This window comes from Camellia sinensis, chromosome 8 (assembly GCF_055761805.1).
Source record: "Camellia sinensis isolate YWXY chromosome 8, ASM5576180v1, whole genome shotgun sequence".
Lineage (NCBI taxonomy): Eukaryota > Viridiplantae > Streptophyta > Magnoliopsida > Ericales > Theaceae > Camellia > Camellia sinensis.
The window spans coordinates 148,891,601-148,911,777 of NC_138968.1; the positions used below are offsets into that span (position 1 = coordinate 148,891,601).

The following is a 20,177-nucleotide window of genomic DNA, read 5'->3' on the forward strand; positions in this document are numbered from 1 at the left end:
GCCTCCCCGCATATGAATGTCCTCGAGGTGCTCCGCAGGTGGATGATTATGCAATCCGCATACTACAGTCAATGTCCATTCATCATGTGTGGTAAACCTGTGAGCCCTCATATCAAAAGGACAACCACACTTCTTCGTACCGGTTATTCTTGATGTATTGTTGCCATCATGTTTTAACTTCTTTGTTGCTCTATATTGGCCACTTCTCTCAGAAGCAAGATACATCCTGGGTCTTTTTTTCCCTCCACCATAGTCTGATGTTTTGATTACAATGACCAAACCATTTCTCTTTCCAACTTCACGTACCCAGTTTAGCAATTCATCTTTACTTTTGAATACCTACAAAGTTAAATAAATATTATCAAACATTTACATTTCGTGAGCAATTCGAAACATAATCGTTATAATTTCGTAGACTGAACCTGTTCAGTTGTGAATTGAGTGGTGTAATCTAACACAAAATCCGCGCAAACCTGACTTCCTTGAGTTGACATATATTCTTGCATGTTTTGTATAACATTACAAATTTTTAATGGCATTATAAAGATTAATTTGCAATTTGAAATCGTAAATTTGGTATGCAGTTTGTAAATTTGGAATATAAAATGAAAAAAAAAAATTTACTTCATTCGGAAGTATTTGTCCGATTTTTTTTTCAAATTTCGGAAGTTGAATGTTGTAAAAGTTAACTTTGTTCGGACAACAAATTCCGAATTTAAATACATTGTTCGGACAACAACTTCCGAAATTTATTACTTTGTTCGGACATCAACTTCCGAAAATAAATAATTATTTCGATAGTACATTTCCGAACCAAATAACACAATTCGGCTTTGGTTATCCGAACGACGCTGGGAAGAAAAAAAATAAAATAAACTCACATTTCCTTTGCTCTGCTTCACATGAACACTTATTTGCTGATGTTCAGAAGGCAAATCCTCCATAACAATGATGTTTTCCCTACGAATGACGAAGGTTGATGAATGAGTGCATTGAGAAGCTGCAGTGCATTTGCAATACGAAAATGCCAAAGTCCTTTGGTTTCATTTCTAGCTCAATGAACTTGGAAGAAGCTATGAATGACATTGCATCCACAAGCTACACACACGATGCAACAGATGTGAACTCTGAGGTGTGCATTGAGATGTTTTCAATTAACAATGGTGTCTAAAATAGTAATTTCACTTAGGGATAAAATTGTAATAAAATTAAATATCATTAAGTGTGTGTATTGAGGGGATTAGGTGTATGTATATAGAAGCTTCCGTACTCCAAGGGTGATTCTACTTACACCACTCTTTTATCTTCTTACATCCTCCATATAAGATGGGAAATTCTATTTCCACCACCCTAATAAACTCAGGGCAAATCATTTCTCAATACACATCTCTATTAATTTAATTATTAAGTAATTATCTCAATCCACATCCTTAAAATTGCAAATAAATCCTTCACTTATATGTACACACACTTTACCCTCAAAATACACACACTTTAATTTATCCCAATTTACAATTCTACTTCCACCCATTTTCGTGAAGACCAAAGTGACCCCAATTTACATTTTTACTTCAAACAGGAGGGAAGAAAAAGAAGTTCAAACAGAAAACCAAAAAAAAAAAATCTGCACTTTCCTCACCTCCATTGAAAATTTCAAGAGCTCCATTGAATATCTACTAAACACTATCGATATATTAATTAATACACTAATTAACAAACCTAGCATTCCGATTTTATAAATGCTAAAAACTGTTTCCATTTCCCGCCTCAAAGCTTCAAGCCAACAGCACCGACCCCAACAACCATTCTCTCTCTCTCTCTCTCTCTCTCTCTCTCTCCCTCTCTCTAAATATCTATCTCCGCCTTTACAGAGCCGAAATAAGTAAAATAATTCGGCCAATAAAAAACGAAAAAAATAAAAAATTCGGCATTTATGGACCGAAAATATTAATTTTGTTCGGAACTCTAAGACCGAAATAAATTAAAAATCATAATCCTAATAACGAACTATTCATATTATTTCGGTATTTGATAACCGAATTAATTTAACAAATCCGGCACTGCGTTTCTGACTAAAAAACGCAAAAAAAAAAAAAAAAAATACTCCACGATTTTACCTTTTCAATACTGATTTTGCTGTCACTATTCCTTGAGTTTGAACTGCCGTAGGTTTGTAACTCTTCCATATCAAAATTAAATAAAAATTGTTGAACTAATAATTAAACGATGTTAATAATTGAGTAGAAACTTAAAGATTAAAGTAATAGAGGAGATGTTTTGTTTGCAAATAACAAAGAAGAGTACAAAGTGTGTAAGAAGCAAAGTGATTACAAAAGAAAAATTAGGGTTTAATTTTTTTGTTTCAAAAAGTGTATATTGAGAAATTTATATTTCTAAAAGATGTGTGTAAAGAATTTGTATATATAATATTAGGAGTGTTGATCAATAACTATTATAATAATTTTTAATTAGGATTAATTGTCATTAATCTAATTTTTCATTAAGTGTGTTGACTGAGTTTATTAGGGTGTTGGAAATAGAATTTCCCATATAAGATTGTTTTTTTCTTCCAATTTTATCCATATGTGAAATTACTTAAAGGGACAAAACACTAAATTAAATGTATTTGATTTATCTCCTTACACTCCCCTAACCTTTCAATTCCTGCCTCTTTTTTTCCTTTCTCAACTTTTCTTTTCTCTTACACATCTCTTTTGAAAAACTAATAATCATAGTGTTCTGATCATCAAAAAAAGCAATGGATGAAAAAACGGTGGTAAAAAATCATCAAAAAAGTGAAATGGTGAATTTTTTTTTTAGTTTGGTTGGTTTTTGTTTCGATTTTTTGGGTTGGTGTGCGACTTTTGTTCGGCGTTTCAAAATTGAACAAAATAACATAGTCCGACATCACAGTGCTGAAAAAAAAAATATAAGTCTAGTATCAAATTGCCGAATAAAATATAAATTTCCGCTAAAATGAAGCCTGATTTTTAAAATTTGTTCGGCTACTCATTGCCATGTATTTTCAATATAATTGTTTTTTTTTGCTTGGAAGGATTATACTTATACTCATTACAACAACGCAAGCACTGCATTAGTAGTGGACTCCAGTCATGAATTCATTACAGACGATGTTTGTTAAGTTTTTTTATGAATACAATTTTTTCTTATTTCTAATTTGTATTGAGTTTTATTAATAATTTGACATACAAATGTATTTATTATGTTTAGATTTTTAGTAGTCGTCAAGCATTAATTAAATGGGATTCTGACGTTGGAAGGAAGACTAGATTTGTCATTATTACAAAGACATTAGATGCAGGATGTAATGGCAAAAAACCAAGACTTACCTTTGCTTGTGAAAGAAATGGTTATTATAGAGACAACAGGAAGATCAAGGGGGAACGATTGAGGTTGATAGGTTCTAAAAGTGTGGATGTCAATTTTTATTAAGGGGGGAAAAATTACCTACAAATGATGAGTGGATGTTGCATGTCTTATGTGGAGTGCACAACCATCCATCTGCTGAACATCTTGAAGGGCACTCATTTGCTAGCAGATTATCTAAGGAGGAAACATCCTTATTAGTTGACATGTCGAAGAGTATGGTGCGACCAAAAGAGATATTGGTTACATTGAAACAACGGGATGCCTTTAATGCGACAACAATGAAGGCAATCTACAATGCACGTCATCAACATCGAGTAGTACAGAGGGTGGGAAGATCACAAATGCAACAACTATTGGGGCAATTGTTGATTCAAAATTATATTGAGTGGCATCGATGTGATGATGGAGAGATGGTGACTGACTTGTTCTGGGCACACCCAGTTAGTTTGGAGTTGTTACGTGCATTTTCACATGTGTTGATTATGGATTGCACATACAAGACTAATAGGTATCGACTCCATTTCTTAGAGATTGTTAGGGTAACATTAACGGACTTGACTTTTTTCAGTTGCTTTTGCTTATCTTGGTCATGAACAGGAGGACAACTATACATGGGCTTTAGGCGTATTGCATACTGTTATGGAGAATACTGCTTTTCCAAAAGTCATTATTACAGATAGGGAGTTGGCTTTGATGAAAAGCATAGCAAAAGTTCTACTTATGGCCAGTAATCTTTTATGTAGATGGCATATTAGCAAGAATGTTCTGATGAAGTTCAATAAGGTTTTTGAGACGAAAGATAAATGGGATAAGTTCATGCATAGTTGGAGTGCTTTGGTATTGGTTAGAACAGAAACAGAATTCAATGAACAATTTTCCACTATAAAGACTGAATTTAGTATGTATCCTGAAGCTATTAAGTATGTTACTACCAATTGATTAGAGCCATACAAGGAAAAATTTGTTGCAGCTTGGACAGATAGTAATATGCATTTCAGAAATACTACTACAAACAGGTAAAATATGGTCCAAACACAATAATGTGTCCAAACACTATACATGTGATTTCTTTCAATACAATAATGTTATTGTGCACATGAGAATTTTTAAATTCAACCACATTTATTAGACGCTCTACTTAATTTTGGTACAAAAATGACAGGCCAGGTCTCTTCTTGGTCACTAGTTCATATTTTTGAACCCCAACTATACTATGTTTGATTGGGTGATACATGCACCACCCCACTAGACACACATAATAGGCTAGGCCAAGCAGAAGCCAATGTGGGTTGCTTTCAAGAGTCGCTAGTGTGACGTAAAACAAGGTTTGAGCAAGGAGAGGGAGCACACTAGCCACTTCATGGAACATATGCTTTGAACGAGGAACCCCAATCATATTATGTATGACAGTTTTGTTTAACTATTAAAAATACATGTTTTTATATGTTGTTTACTGAAATGAAAACATCAATAACTAGATAAATAGTATGTGTAGACGCGCCCGGAGAGCTCCCCAGAAAATCTCGTTTTGTTCTCTAGCTACTACAATTCGGACTTAATGTCACGGTTCTTAATCTAATCTCGCAAAGTGCGATGCAAGACCGATAAATCACCAAAGAGTCTAAATCCGGCAAATCGTTTTGGAAAATTGATTTTTAAGAAAGAAGTGCCAAACATAGACTGCTTTGCCAGATATAGAATCGTTACCTAAATATTTTAGTTTAGGGGAATTTAAGAAATCCTGACTCGTGCCTAAGGCCACATGTCCATCATCACCAAAGTTGCCTCAGCTCGGGAACTTGGGTATGAGAGGGAAAGGTCATGCAATGAGCACCCTTGCTCGTCCGATCAAAGATCGGCCTGTACTAAACATGATATCTTGTTTTTGAAAACACACGCGTTCTTATTCCAGTTATTAGCTAGATTTACTATGTGATGCGCACAACACACAAGTATAGACTAGATCGCCTAATTTGGAACAAAGCATTGCATATTTATTGTTTGAAAACTGGTTTGAAGGTTACTACTTGCAAGTAGGCTAAATTGAGGATTCAATGAATTGTTCCAATTCAAGTAATCCAACCTTCACCCACAGGCATTCAGGCAGTTATATCACATAAGCAATTAGCCTCATGGCAAGCACGCTGTCATGTTAACACTTACACGCATGCAAGATGCTAAAGCATAAACACTCACAGTGTACTCCGAGTCAAAACAAAGAACTAGTTAATAATCAATGCATGATCCTAATTCATGTCAAAATGGCTAATGCAACACAGGCGAAATGCAACTAGAATAGGCTCGGCTATTCTAAGATGGCATATGAGATGCAACAATTCGATATATGTATTCAAGTAGGGACTGAAATACAATGCAGTTAGTATAATGCGCCGAGTCTGGTGCATGCAATACAGATGAATGGATGCAAACATGCGAGCATAAGGATACTCAATTAAATATACCCTAAAACTAACCATTGTAAGCGGTTAAGTAAAAAGGAGAAAGAAATGGGGGTTGAAAGACATGCATCACACACACGCACGCTTATTATAACAATTGGCCCTCTGACAGAGGGTCTGAAAGAATAATACATATCAACTAATTAACTAACTAACAAGCTAATTAATTATTACACAATCAAATGAATAACTAGCTACAACTAATTATTACAACACTTAAATAATTAACAAATTAATTAAACTACAAAAAACAGTAAAGAGGCCTCAGGAAGAGGAACAAATGCATGCTTGGTCGGCTTCGCTCGGAAATCTGTTGCCATGCCTCATGTTGCCTCTGTTTGCACTGCTCTGTACCTCTGCAAAGTGTGAAAATTCCCAACACACTTCTGATTCACCCCATGGGCATTGTGGGAGGCCATCGGCCAAATGGTGAAGCCATCAGCCAAGAAACGAGGGCCATCGACCAAAAATATGTCTATCGGCCAAACACCTCTAGCCGATCGACACATCAAATAGCCGACCAGCCATCTTTTCCTATAAAATGCTCTTTTACTGCAGTAGAGGACAAACAGAGCATAGCAATACATTTGCAAGACAATGTTTGCAACTACACCCCTTATCATGTTTAAGACTCAAAGGTGTGTAGTTCTCGACCCTCGGGCCACCAATCAAGCATTTCAATGCATGATGGCCAAAGGAGCCAAGTGTGCAATTCAATATCAAATGGAATGCACAAAAACACATAAGGGGCCCCAACCTCTATCATGCTTGATCAAGAGGCAAGGGATGCACACATAATACAATGCAAACATGCAAGCATGATGCGAACAACTCAAGCATGCAACAAGTATACAATTAGATCATGCAATGCAACTAATGTGCAATAGGCCTACTACCTAAACATGTGAAGAAACATGGTATGCAACAATATGCAAAATGAAGCAAGCATGCAACAACATGCAAAGATGGACTTAAACTAAAGTGGACAACTCTTAAACGTACCTAAATCAGTGGCCAAAAATGCTAGGAAATGATAGACAAAAGCACATACAAAAATGTACATGTGATGGCCTATCACCTAGGCATGAGAGGGCAACTTTCAAGAACACTCAAAAAGGGACAAATATGGACATGTGACAAACATGATAAGCTCTGAAATCATGCATGGAAAGGTGTCAAACCAACCAAACAAAGCAAACAAATTATGCAAAAATGCTTAAAACTTGAAACTAGCCAAGGGACTCAAACCATGGCCATGAGAATCAAACCCTAAAGGGCCAAAGGCACTCAAAACAGTCCCAAGGCAAGTCAAGACAAGACCAAAAATATGCTCGAAACTAGCCAACACAAGCTATAACACAACACCAAAAATATGAGGCATGCAAGGCTATAAAAGGGTGTTACACTACACCTATCAAAACCAAACATGGCATGAATTATTCAATGAAAAATAGAGTTATGGCATGGTAAAACAAGACCAAAAACCCACTTAGATGGCATCCAAAAGACCTAAGTATGAAGGCATACACAATGGTCCATTCATGAGACATAAAACATCAACTCTTTAAAGCATCAAAGGAGTGATAGGTGCAAGTGTATGAGCATGAAATATGGACTAAAATATCATAACAAACGATGCCAAATCATTGAAATGAGCCAAGTAATGCATGTTAGTGACTTGGACACTTGAAGCTAACAACCTAGGATGCCTTAGGGCTATACAAAACATGGCATATATGATCAAAACAACACAAAACAGAGCTTAAGCATGGTAAAACAAGGCTAAAAGCTCATTTGAGTTGAGCCAAAATGTGCAAGCATGATGGTCTATACACAAGATGCATATTAAGGCAATAGAGAGGATTACAAGACAAGTACATGGTGCATGCAAGAAGCCATTAAACCAACCTTAGGCAGAGGTAAAACATGGCAAAATAACACCAAATACTTGCTGAAATGGAGCTAAAACAAGCTAAGCAAACATGCTACCAATATAAGTCATTTATACTAGCATACAAGACAATAAGGAGAGGGGATGACCCTCTCCTATTTAAGACTTCAAGATCACCTTTCCACCACTGAAAATCCTCTGGATTTCAGTGGTAGAAAGGTCATGCAAAGACAAGAACAAATGCCAAAAGAGATGGCTCCAAACAAGGCCTAAGGGGGGGTAAACAACCCCAAACCAAAAATTGATCTTAAACAAAGATCTAAAGCATAAAAAATCAGAATTTTTATCAGTTATGAGTTAAGCTTAAAACAATAAGCAAGTATGTCTAAAAGCTAAAACAAGAATAGGGATTTAAAAGCAAGGAACTCACCTTTGAAGACCACCTTCAAGAACAATGCTCCAGCAGCTTTCTCTGATCAAAACCACTCCAAGAACACTAAAATCAACCTCAAGGGACCTCAATTCCAAGAGGATGGTGTTCTAGTGTGTGTTTGTGTACAATAGTAAGACAAAATGACACTTTTGAATACAAAATAAGAACAAACAAGAGAATATAGATACAAAACTATATGTATCACTCAACCTTAAATTTTCTCAACCTCTGAGAAGGGAGGAGGAGCTCCCTTTTTATAGAATTCAATTCCAAAGCTTCTTGGAGAAGCTAAGCCAAAGGGGCAAATCCCTCCATACACGTGTATGGAGGGGGTGGCATGCTAGTTATGACAGTTGGCATAAAATATCTGCAAAAAGCAGATGAACAGGGTTCGGCCATAAAATATGGCCGATCGACCAACATAAGGGCCGATCGACCAAAAAAAGTGTCGATCAGCTAACACTTTTAGCTGATGGCAAGAAAACCAGGCCGATGACATCATACCTTAGCCGATGGGTTGAGGGGATGGCCAACAAGCCATCATCTTCCCTCAGAAGTAAAAACACAAGTGTTTGGTCCACAACCAAGCACAAAATAGACAAGTTGAGAGATCCTAAGACAAGGCGCATAGCCGAGACCTCCGAGAACTCAAAACGAACACGAGCATGGATAATCATCGAGTGTTCAAACGATGACGTCTAAGTCTTGAGGACGGTAAAAAATGGGGTGTCTACAGTATGTCGTGATGGTGCCTTCGCATATACTAGCTAATCAACAATGATTCTCTTGTTTTTACAAGGGTCCTTGCAACTTCGTAGAGTAAAAAAATATACATGAGCTATCATGAAATCACCAGCTTCTATTAGGTCGTGGTATATTCCTCACGGAAAACCTCATGCCTTTCATTTTGGTCTCTTCGAATGGAGAATTAAACAAAAAAAAATCAATTTTGAAGAAGTTAATACACCATTATTCTCATACAAGATTCTGGTCCAATGTGATTGACTACACTTTAGGTGATTTCCATGTTGGTTAATGAGACAATGTCCCCTCCGCTCCGACACTTCTAATGTTTGTGTCATGTGTGTCATGCTCCTGGAGTTGCTTCTTATGGTTGCCCAAGTGGAGACGCTATCTCTAGGGGCTTACGTTTTTCTGGCAAATATGGACTCCCTTTAAAGGAGATTTATAAAAAATAAAAAAGTTCTAATTAATGGCTATTTGATTCCCCATTGTATTGTGACTACAAAATACAAAAACCACAGCCCTTGAACCAATTGATTCAATTAAAGGCTCCATTGTAGTGAGTTTGTGAACTTACGAAAACCAAAACAAAACCTTACCTATTCTATTACATAAATCCTACACATAACTCTGACTCTGTTTGACATGAAGTTTTGTGAGTATGTGTAGCCTATGAAAAGAAAAACAAAATGCCACTTGGCACAATTCTAGAAAATTTGAATAACATTTTGAAATTTTTCACGAAACTATCATTAGGCTAAACAAAATCCCGTAAGGTATGGTACGGCCATAGAGCGTGGTACCCTTCTACTACAAAATGTGTGTATGGACTAATTACGTTTCCTTTCGCTAGATTTTCTCAGCAACCAAACAATTAACAAGCAAAAGAGAATTGTTAACGAGAGTAATTTGAAACTACAGTTGTACTTGTAACTTGACAGCATATGCAACTTAAAAATTACTCAAAACGAAATCAAATTGAACTAATCCCAAGCAATAACGAACTAGAATACCTCAGAATCAATGTATTTCGTTTCACTTTTTTTTAAAAAATTGAGTTTTTTTTTTGTTTTTAATAAATATCTTAAAAAACTCTGCTGGAATTTTCGATTCATTTTTAAAAATTGTGTTTCGTTTCACTTTTTTTTTTTTTTAATAAATATTTTTAAAAACTCTCCTTGTATATGTAGAACTCTACTGGAATTTTCAATTCACTTGACAAGTAATGTATTTTTGTTTTGTTTCTCCAGATATTGGAGACAATGGATATGTCGTGGGGAAGTAAAAGATGATACTTGAGGAAAACGTTTGGTAGAGTAGCGAGAATGGAAGCAGGTTGCGAATTGCTTCTGACATATTCTCAATTTTATACCCAACCAATATATTTATGAAAACCAAGAACCCACAAAACTGTAACCCATAAATTCAATTTTTTTCCACAACTATTGATAACCTTCTATGACAGCTCTTTACCCACAGAACCCTAACCCTTTCCACTTAACTATCACTCTAAAAAAAAAAAAGAAAAAAAAAAGAGACAGTGGGCAAAACAGAGGACCAAAAATCTGATAAATCATAGAACCAAAATCTGAACTTCAACATTCAAAACTAGCACCCAAAATCACAAACCCAATTAAATTCCAAGATCAAAACCACCAAAGCTATGCTGGGAATGTGTTATTCTTTGTCTATTCACAAAAAATGATGACATAGATGATATAGATATATAGATAGATACACATATCTATGTCTATCAATATAGAGAGAGAATGAAGAGTTTTCTCACTTACCTTTGGCAAATGAGAAGAGTGAGTTCAATCATCCACGCCGTCCGAACGCCTCCACGCCTGTGTTGTCTACTCTTCTTCCCTACGTCGTTCTCTCTGCGTCGTTCTTTTTTCCCTCCAAAAGTAAGGGTGTAAAGAGATGAGTTTTGAAGAGTTTTTTTATCATAGGGTTTGTTTTGGTACTATATTAGGTGTAATGAGAATTCAATTTTTTTTTTTAAGTGGTGTAATGAGATGGAGGATGTAAGGAGGTAAAAGAGTGGTGTAAGTAGAATCACCGTACTCTAAATATTCTACCAAATTTCTTACATAGGGTGTGTATAGACATCCCATTTTTGACCGTCCTCAAGACTTGGACGTCACTGTTTGAACACACGGTGATTATCCATGTTTGTGTTCGTTCAGAGTTCCCGGAGGTCTCGGCCCGCGCGCCTTGCCTCAGGATCTCCGAATTTGACCGTTTAGTGTCTGGTTTTGCACCGAACACTTGTGTTTTGCCTTGAAAAGGCAGGGAATGCCTTATGAGGCATCCCCACTCACCACCGGCAGTGGCTGGAAGCCACCGGATGAGCTTTCTCTTCCATCGGCACTTTTGTTTGCCGGTCGGCACACTTTATTGCCGGTCGGCATAATATATTGCCGGTCGGCACTATTTTTTGCCGGAATAGCATTTTTGGGCAGCCGACCACTGTTCATCCACTTTATGGAGATATTTTGTGCCAGCTATGATAGTTGGCACCAACTCTCCCCCCCTCCATATGTATGGAGGGATTTCCCTCTAGCCAAGCTTGTTGAATAAGCTTTGCAAGAGGGATCCTTATAAGAGAGGGGCTTTTCTCTTGGTTCTAGGTTAGAAGAACAGAAGCAAAAACCAGCCTTTGGAGATATAGATACATATTATATCTATACCTCTCTCCCTCTCCCTTCTTGTGTGTGTTTCTTGGCTCAAAAGGTGTGTTTTACCTTACTTTTGCACCATTACACACACCATTACACCTTACTCCGAGATTGAGGGACTTGGAGGAGTTGTTTCTTGAGTTTTGGACTGGTTTTGATCCAAAGAAGGAGGCTAGACCATTTGTTCTTCAAGGGTTCTTCAAGGGTGAGCATCTTCCTTTTTATTCCCCAAACTTGCATTGGTTTTCTACCTACTTTGTTTATTGTTTTAGCTCTTATGTATAACATAAAAAAGGCTCATATTTCCCTGCTCTAAGACTTTCATTAAGGTCACTTTGTGGTTTGAGTGCAAATTCACCCTCATAGGCCTTGTTTGGTCTATTTTGGTGCCTCTTTGATAAGGTTTTGTTCACTTCAGCATTTTGATCTTTTCATCACTAAAAATCAGTGTATTTTAGTGTCAAAAAGGATGGTTTGAAGTCTTGCATAGGGGAGGGACACCCCTCTCCCTTCATGGTTTGTTTACTTGCTTTTTTGGGCTCAAAAGGGTAGCATGTGTGCTTGATGTCTCTTAGCTTCATTTCATCATTTTTTTAGGCATCTTAGGTCATATATAACCTCTGTTTTTGGTCGGATTTGGGCCTCTTTGTATGCTTGTAACACTTGCTTTGTATTGCTCCATCTTGCTTAGAAATGCATCCCATGGTTAGGCCATGATTCTTGTGAGAGTTGGTTTAGTTCCATGGAGTTCTTAGTGTTGTCTTTCCATGCTTAAGGTTTATTGGTTATCCATTTAGCCATGCGTGACATGTTTGTTAGGGTTGCTTTGTATTTTGGCTTAAAAGCTTTGAGCATGATGGCCTCTAACATGTATGTTTGTGATTACTCTCATGATTTAACATCATCTAAGGATCATTTTTTTAGTCCAAGAATCATGCTTATATGTGTGCATGCATGGCCTCCTTCATGCCTTGAGGGTGTGTCCTCTTATGCCTAAGAATGAGCCTTAGTGCATATGCTTCATGGGTGATACTTTAGCTGCCATATTAGGAGTCCTTGGGGTCCTATTTTGCATGCACAAATTCTGTTTTTGCTTTGCTTTAATCATGCCATGAGTAGTCATGTTAATGAGGGTGAAATGTTTCCTTTTTGTGCCTTAACTTTGGGATCATAAGTTTGCTTGTTCACATGAGTTGATTGTCCATCATTTTGAGCACTTTTGGCCACTGTTTTGAGAAGGGTGAGGGCCTGCCCCTTTGCCATTTTAAGCCCTCTTGCATGCTTGCTCCATGTTTGTTGCATAGTTGTTCCATTAATCTTTGTAGCACATCAATCCCATGGTCAATTTCCCCCATGTTTGCATCATGTTTGTATCTTGTACGCTTGGTATTATACATTTTGTCATGTTGGTTACATAATGCTTGTTGTGCTTTACATCTTGGTGGCATGATACATTTGAGGCTTGTGAGCATTACATGCATTGCATTTACTTGGTTTGGGGTGTCAAACCAAGTGTGGGAATCAAGGACCATTCATACTTCAAGTGATGTAATGTGCCTTGATTCCCGGTCGTCGGGACCTTTGACTCCAACTTGATAAGGCCCCGATTTTCATGTTATTTGTTGCATACATCTTCATATCAAATGGTAAATTCGATCCTTTGACCCGCCATGTACCATTGATGGGTCAAGGATCGAAAGTCACGCTTCTTTGAGTTCAAAATATGATAAGAAGTATGACCATGCTCACATGTGTCTAAAAACTCCGTGTCATGCACTGTCTGTTCTCTGTTTGCTGTCAAATTGTCTTCTGCAGGAAGTTTCTGCCGACCGGCAGAATTTAGTGCCGACCGGCACTATCTGGAGTGCCGATGAATCCAATAAAGTGCCGATGGTAATTGTGAAGTGCCGGTGGCAATTCTGTCTGGCCGGTGGTGCTCTGCAGGATGCAAGGAGCTTGCTCCAGTACTTTGGCAATTTTCAGAAAGGCAAGGCAGTGCAAACAGAGGCGACAGGAGTATAGTATGGGTTTTCCGGGCAGGACGGATTCGAGCATGCATCATCTGCGCGCCCCGAGGCAGAGGCTGTGGCCACCCTCTTCATTCTTTTGCTTCCTTTCTTTTAATTAATTAGGAAATTTTGTAATAATTTTATTTATTCATTATTTTGGGACTGTAATATTAATTCGAACCCTCTGAGTGAGGGTAAACATGTAATAAGTGTGGGTGAGTGTGTGTATGTCTTCCAATCCCCATTTCTTTCTTCCCTTTTATTTACCAGCTTATGATGGTAGATTAGGGCATTTTTTGAAATTAGCATACCTTATGATATGCATGCGTGCATTCATGCATCTGCTAAGATGCATCGGGCTCGGTACGTCATACTAACCGCATTCGTATTTTCAAATTCCAAAATTGAATACATGAATCAGTTGATTGCATATCGTATGCCATATCTAGGTTAACCGAGCCTAACTAGAATTGCACCTTGTATGTGTTGCATTAGGCAAAATAACATGAACTAGGACACGCACATTTGCTAACTAGTTTATTGTTTTGGCACGGAGTACAATGTAAGTGTAGAAATTTAATGTATAAAGAGAAATAGAGAATTGTATTATTGATTGATTTATATTGATTGATCTTCTATCTATTACAAATGGTTCCTTATATAGATGTAGGTGTAGTGGATGGTGTGTAGTGGATGGTGATAGTGGTGTAGTGGGTTAGGTTTAGTGGAGTAGGTGTGTAGTGGATGGTGATAGTGGTGTAGTGGGTTAGGTTTAGTGGAGTAGGTGAGGTGGTAGTGGTGTAGTGGGTTAGGTTTAGTGGAGTAGGTGAGGTGGTAAATTCTAACAGCCCCCCGCAAACTCAAGGAGGATAGAAACTAACCAACTGGAGTTTGGAGAGAGTAACAAAACAAGAAAATACATAAAAATAAAAGAGGATAGGAGACACTGTATGGTCGTGTCAGACCGTTGGTGAAGACACTGGATGGTGGTGTCAGACCGATGTAGAAGACAGTTTATGGGGTCATGTCGGACCGTTGTAGAAGACAGTTTACGGGGTCATGTCGGACCGTTGTAGAAGACAATTTATGGGGTCATGTCGGACCGTTGTAGCAGACAATGTTGTGACAGTTGTTGTGACAGTTTACGGAGTCGTGCTGGACCCTTGTAGAAACTAACCGGAATCAATGTCGGGACAGTTTACAGAGTCTTGTCGGACCCATGAAGGAGCTAACCGGAATCAATGTCGGGACAGTTTACAGAGTCTTGTCGGACCCTTGTAGAAACTAACCGGAATCTATGTCGGGACAGTTTACAGAGTCTTGTCGGACCCTTAAAAAGTCGCACCCTCAAAAGGTGTGCCCAATTTATCAAAAGGCGTGCCATCAAAAGGCGAGCCCAAGTCATAAAAAGATGTGCCGGACATGATGGCGAGGCACGTGAGTGCCTTGGCTGGCGCGCCCGTTTGTCGTCTGGCGTCAAGTGGCGCGCGATACGCGTGGCTGCCTTGGCTATTTAACCAAGGTTGATGCTGAGGCTGAGGCAGAGGCAGAGACAAAACTTGCTACAAAACCTCTGAAAAAACTCTGCGGTTGCTGAGAGAGAAACTCTGTAAGACGCTGTAATACTCTGTTGCCCAGAAAATGGCTTCGTCTTCCCGTGGACTGCTCACCCTCTTTCCCGACCTCAACGAGTCAACAGGAGAGAGAACTGGTGCGGTGGCACTGGAACCTCAACCAAGCGCCCCGGAGTTTGCTCCGTTGAACTTTCCGATGCGGTCGGTGGAGCAAAGGATGGCAGTGCAGTCAGATGTGGAGGCCAATGAGTATACCTTGAAGTCATGTGTGGAAACCATGACGGCGGTCACAAATTTGTCGAACCGGCTGCAGAGTAGGACAAATGAGGTGCAGCAGTTAAACGCCCAACTGGCTCTGCTCCAACGCATGTATAAGGATGCGCGAGCAGAGATAAGTGTGCTGAAAGCAGAAAATAAGGAGCTGAAGCGGAAGGCCACCGTGATGTTCCGATTTGGAGGGCCGCCATATGCTGCAGTGGAGGAGCAGGGAGTAGTGATCATGCCCAGTGGAGTGGGAAACACGGAGGCAACACCGGCAAGGGCCGCCCAGGATGGAGGCAAAAAGAAGAGACCGGCGGCAGAGTAGGTCGGTGGGTGGCCGTCTGCAGAAAAGAAAACAAAGCTGTTGTTGTGGATTTTTGTTGTTGTTGTTGTTTTTTTTTTTTTTTGTGTAAAATGTGGATCGGGGTTGATCCCGATATGAATAAAATGAGTGTATTGTGCAAATTTCTAAATTGGTGGCAATTGTTTTTTTTTTTATTATTTTTTATTTTTATAATAAAGTGAAAAAAAAAATAAAAATAAAAGAAAGAAATAATAATAATATATTTAAAATAATAATAATAATAATAATATGTTTAAAAAGTGGGGCGGTGGAAAATGATGATTTTGGGTGTGAATAAAATATTTGATGTGTCTATGGAGGTGGAGTACCCACGTGAAATATCTTGAGGCATGTGGGGTGATTATGGGTTGGAAAGTAGACATAGTGATGGGTGTCACGCATTTTTCAGATATATATATATATATATATATATATTGTTAAACAAAAACAAATTGTGTGGATGTTGATAGATTAATAAAATATGAGAGAGTTGGTGGAATAAAGTAAGGGGAATGATGGATAAAGTAAAGTGGGTCTGATGATGGAGAGAAAGGGACCAGCAGGATATAAAAAAAAATAAAGTGAGGGGAACTTCAACAAATTTAGAGGCAGAGGCCAGTGAGTTTGTGAACTCAGTTCATATAGACGAGGATGATCCAGTTGATGAATACAGTTACGAAGAGCAGCTGCAACATCAACATCAACATCAACAGCAACAGTAACAACGGCAGCAACAGGAAAGTCCAGAAACTGACACAGTGTTGGAGGAAACTCCTGCGGAGGATTCAGCTGATTTTCTTCAAAATGTGGTGGAAGTTGTGCCAGACTCTTCACATTCTGTTGAGGAACCTGTCGGAGATCCTCCAAAATTTACTTATGCATCTATACTGCGAGCTCCTAAAGGGCAATCTGTTCCACCAGTGGTTCCTCGTCCATCTTTTACTAAGAGCATCCCACCTCCTTCAGAGTGGCATCATGTACAGCCTGTTGCTCAGCAGTCAAAGAGCGTGCCTGAGTCTAGTTTCGAGGCACTAGAGGAAAATCCATCATTAGAAGAAGGTGAATGTTGAATTGGGTTTAGTGGCAGTGGAGTCAAGGTATGTGTAGAGGTCCGGCGGGCGGCCAAGGCGAGGCTGCCGCCCGCCGGTGAAGCAGAATGACTAGGTTCTTAACCTTGCTCTGACACCATGTAGAAATTTAATGTATAAAGAGAAATAGAGAATTGTATTATTGATTGATTTATATTGATTGATCTTCTATCTATTACAAATGGTTCCTTATATAGATGTAGGTGTAGTGGATGGTGTGTAGTGGATGGTGATAGTGGTGTAGTGGGTTAGGTTTAGTGGAGTAGGTGTGTAGTGGATGGTGATAGTGGTGTAGTGGGTTAGGTTTAGTGGAGTAGGTGAGGTGGTAGTGGTGTAGTGGGTTAGGTTTAGTGGAGTAGGTGAGGTGGTAAATTCTAACAGTAAGTGGTTATGCTTTAGCATCCAACATGCGTGTGAATGTTGCCATAATAGTATGCCTGCCATGCGGCTAAGTGTTTACATGAGATAAATTGCTTGAATGCCTGTGGGTGGAGGTCAAATTGCTTAAATTGGGATGATGCGTTAAAACTATATTTGTTTTAAGCCCACTAGATAGTGGCAAAACCGTCTTTTCCGAAAAAAACACTTGAGGGTGGCAAGATCTGTATTTTAGCCTACTTATGAGTAGCAAACCATTTTCAAAACGAACATGGAATGTTTTGTTCCAATTTGGGCAATTTGGTCTATACTTGTTTGCTGAGCGCATAACATAGTAATTATAGGCTAATAATTAGGATAAGAACACATAAAGTTTTCAAAAACGGATATCACGGTTAGTAGAGGCCGGTCTTCGGACCGGGCGAGAGGGGGTGCTCATAGCTGACCTTCCCCGATCGTACCCAAGCTCCCGAGCCGAGACAACTCCGGTGATGACGGACATGTGGCTTTCGGCACCGAGTCAGGGTTTCCTAAATTCCCCCATTTTAAAATATTTAGGTGGCGACTCTGTATCTGGCAAAGCAGTCCATGTTTGGCACTACTTTTTTTCAAAAATCTGTTTCTCAAAATGATTTGCCAGATTTGGACTCTTTGGTTCAGATTAAGAACCGCGACAATAAAAATCGAGAGTCCGAACTGTAGCAACGAGGTCCCCCTCCGCGGGCGCGTCTACAGTGTGACTCACACAAATTCATATGTCTGTAGGTCCCACACCCATGTGAGAGGTTTGGTAGAATATTTGAAATCCCTAACATAACTCTAAAATTATATAGCTTTCCAAAAATACCATACTTAATTTCCACTTTTATTCTACATTTTCCATGCAAGTGAGAAGTTGAAGTCATTTATTATTTTCTTGGGTCCATGTTAACAAGACTCTATTACAAAAATGGGAAAGGCTATGATACACCCCTAACATGACGGGTACCATATACATTTTATAATTATTAAAAAAAATGACATAATTTCATATTTTCAGAGTCATAACTTAAAAAAATAAAATGTCATAACTAAACACAAAAACTTCATAACTAAACATCTCAAAATAATATCATATCATAACTAAAAAAGAAAATTGATTATAATTAAATAAAAAAATAGCACAACTAAAGGTGCATACGGTATGGGGTGTGTATAATAGAATTCTCCTACAAATATGCTTGAGAGATCTATCTCTAAAAACTATCCCTAATGATTTGTCTAACAAGTATCAAAATTTGATTTGTCAAATATTTCATCATGTGAGGTATAATCTCAATGTTATATCATTAGGGGTCATTTATGGGTAACAAACAATGATAGAAGACTCTAATTTTGGAGCTCTAATGATGTGGCAAGAGAAAAAATCCAAAAAAAAAAACAAAAATAAAAATATAAGCACACACATGACATCCTATGTGGGCCCTACTCTTTGTCATATCATTAGAACTCTCTTTAGAACTTCAAAATTAGAGCTCTCAATCTTTATTTAAGAGACGTAGTATATTATGGGGGTGTTTGGGATGATGGTTTTAGGCTAAAATAGTTAATAAAGACACAAAAAAAAAAAAATCAAAATAATCAATAAGACAAAATGTTATATTTTACACATTAATCAATTATTTTTTCTCTCACAACCATATATTCAACTACAAAAAAAATTCATAAATCATTTTAAACACAATTTTTTTCGTCTCATAAAATAATTAAAAAACCAACTAATACAACCAAATTCCCAAATGAGCCCTATAAATATACAATGAGCTTAGCATCCCTAAAAATATTAGTAATAAAATTATACAATATTCACGCCTTGTTTGGGAATAAGTGTTTTTACTGTTTTTTTTTTTTTTTGGGTTAAAATATGAAATGAAAAAATTAATATATTTGTGATGATTTTTTAATTTTTTATGCAAAAAATGAAGTGAAGGGGAATGAATCTTTGAATTTTTTTTGTTGTTGACTTTTTTACGTTTTTTATTTATTTTTTGATTTTTAGCCTTTTTTGGTAACATCCCAAAAGGGTGAGTGTGACACTATTATCCTATGAAACTCACTTTTTTTTTAAAAAAAAATTCTTATAAATTTTTTAGAATATTTAACATTTTTGGGTATGCCATGATTAACTAAATATTTTTTTTTTTTTTTAAGAAATTAGTTTGTTTGGATACATACCTCACTTTGATCCTAGTCTAAAAGATCAATTGGATAGATCATTGAAGTACAGCCAGTAATGGCCTACGAGTCTCCAATCCACTTTGACAACTACAGAGAAGTTGCTTTGATTTTTTGATGTATGTTTTATTTTAAATTTCTAATATAAATTTAGCAAAATTAATTAAATAAAGAGTAAATTATATTGACCTTACTCGAAGTTTAAAAAAAATAAAATAAACTTATAAATTTAACATAATTACATTTTAATTCTCATAGGACCTAATATATTTTTCATTATAGAATTATTAGTCACATTCAAGAAAAATAATGTTATCATCTTTTTTACACTATAATATATATGTTATGTTATTTATCTTTATGTCTTTATTATTTACATTCCCTTTACCCTTATCAAAAGGGAGATCAACATAATTATTCAGAAACTGTAACTTATAATATTTTTTAAAAAATTCAAGAGAAATCTGTATAATTTACCTTTTACCAGTTATCCAAATGGTTAACCCGTAAATTTTTCAACACCACCTTATAATTTAGCTAAAAAGACAATTCAACCAATCACCAAGCAATTTTGTTCAAATGCTCCAATGCCATGAACCACAACGATCACATTAATTCTCTACATTTAAGGGCAGGTCGAACAATGATTGTCTGATTAACTAAGAAATAATGCACACGGGTAATGCTAGAGACACCAAATTTTCTACCA

At 37.3% G+C, this 20,177-nt stretch overlaps 1 protein-coding gene across 1 annotated transcript; it reads left to right on the plus strand.

Moving 5' to 3' along the window:
* Positions 1-3,593: 3,593 nt before the first annotated feature.
* On the plus strand, positions 3,594-4,329 carry LOC145798175 (uncharacterized). The gene is made up of 2 exons (XM_082885661.1): positions 3,594-3,929; positions 3,988-4,329. The coding sequence occupies exons 1-2, from the start codon at positions 3,594-3,596 to the stop codon at positions 4,327-4,329; spliced, it is 678 nt and encodes a 225-aa protein (XP_082741787.1).
* The last annotated feature ends 15,848 nt before the right edge of the window (positions 4,330-20,177 follow it).